The 1,265-nt window shown below is 71.9% G+C and overlaps 1 protein-coding gene across 1 annotated transcript in view; it reads right to left on the bottom strand.

Annotated features, from left to right (window-relative positions):
- Positions 1–906, bottom strand: part of Nudt3 (nudix hydrolase 3) — an 80,970-nt gene extending 80,064 nt beyond the window's left edge. The window contains exon 1 of the mRNA XM_008840131.3: positions 521–906. Coding sequence (XP_008838353.1) covers positions 521–619 — 99 coding nt within the window. The 5' untranslated portion in view covers positions 620–906. The remainder of the gene's footprint in view (positions 1–520) is intronic.
- Between the last annotated feature and the right edge of the window lie 359 nt (positions 907–1,265).

The following is a 1,265-nucleotide window of genomic DNA, read 5'->3' as shown; positions in this document are numbered from 1 at the left end:
GGGGGGGGCTCACAAACATTCATGCTCCCTCGGGGAGAGGCAAACTTGCCAATAAATCGGACTATGGCTCTGCCACAAAGGCTGGCCTGCGCCTCGTGCACAGCAGCAGGGCTCTGCACGTGTGCGGGGCTGACAAGCTGAGCCTACCTTCCTCCATCAAAGCTGTAGCCCGGGACCAAGGACCATATTTGTCCCAACCCACAGACACCCTCCCGGATGACAGGCAATCCGGGCCTCATGCTCTGGCCAAGGCATGGCACACCCCTGCCCAGGCTTACCCCACACTGGCATCCTCCTACCCCAGCTAGTATCGCACTGAGGCCCTCATTCCCCTGCCCCAGGCCGACATCCCACTGAGGCCCTCATCCCCTCGCCCCAGGCCGGCATCCCCCTGCCCCGGGCCCGCATTCCCCAGCCCCTAGGGCCTCTTCCTCCCGGCCTCAGACCCCCTTCCCTCAGAAAACCCCGTCTTTGGCCGGCCGCGCCCACGCCCCGCCCGGCGACCCCGGCGGGGCCTCACCTCCTCCTCACTCTCGCTGCGGAAGCACAGGCACGCGGCCCGCTTTTTGTAGCCGTCGCCGTCGTAGGTGCGGGTCTGGTTGGACTTGAGCTTCATCATCCTCCGGCCCGGTGGGGGTGCTGTGAGGATCGGAGTCGAGGGGGAGCCTGCTGCGGACGGCCGCGTGCGCGCGCGCCCCCGGCTCGGCAGAGGAGGGGAGAAGGCTGGCGCGTCCGCTACTCGGCTCCGCAGCCAGCCCGCCGCGGCCGCTTCATTGCCCCCGACCCAGGCCCCGCACCGCCCTCACCGCAGTCGTCGCCCCGGCCGCCGCCCCCTGCGCCGCCACCGCCCCCGCCGACGACCGCGCCGCCATCTTGGGCGCGCTACGTCAGCGGCGTAAGGCCGCCGGGGCCCGCGGGACGGCGGGGCACTCGAGGTGCAGGCGGCGTTCGGGAATCGCGCCCGCCCACTCCGCGCGGCGCAAATGAGCGTCGGCCTTTGGCGCCGCGTGCGGGTCGGGGCGGCGGCTACGCCGGTGGCGTAGGTCTGGGCCCCCCCTGGGGCGCGCAGGCTGAAGCCGGGGGAGTGAGGGCAGGAGGCGGCGTCCCCGGACCCCGCAGAGTGCGGTGTGGCTGGGCAGAAAGCGGAGGCCCGCTCAAGGTCACGCCGGTGCACGAACCCAAGGGCACGCCGCCGGGCCCGGGAGAGGGGCAAGGGCTGCAGCGAGAGGTTCGTGCGGGCCTCGAGATGCCGGACGAGGCAGGGC

The sequence above is a fragment of the Nannospalax galili genome, unplaced genomic scaffold (genome assembly GCF_000622305.1).
Source record: "Nannospalax galili isolate Female #2095 unplaced genomic scaffold, S.galili_v1.0 scaffold538, whole genome shotgun sequence".
Taxonomy (NCBI): domain Eukaryota; kingdom Metazoa; phylum Chordata; class Mammalia; order Rodentia; family Spalacidae; genus Nannospalax; species Nannospalax galili.
This window is presented reverse-complemented; position numbering and strand designations above follow the sequence as displayed.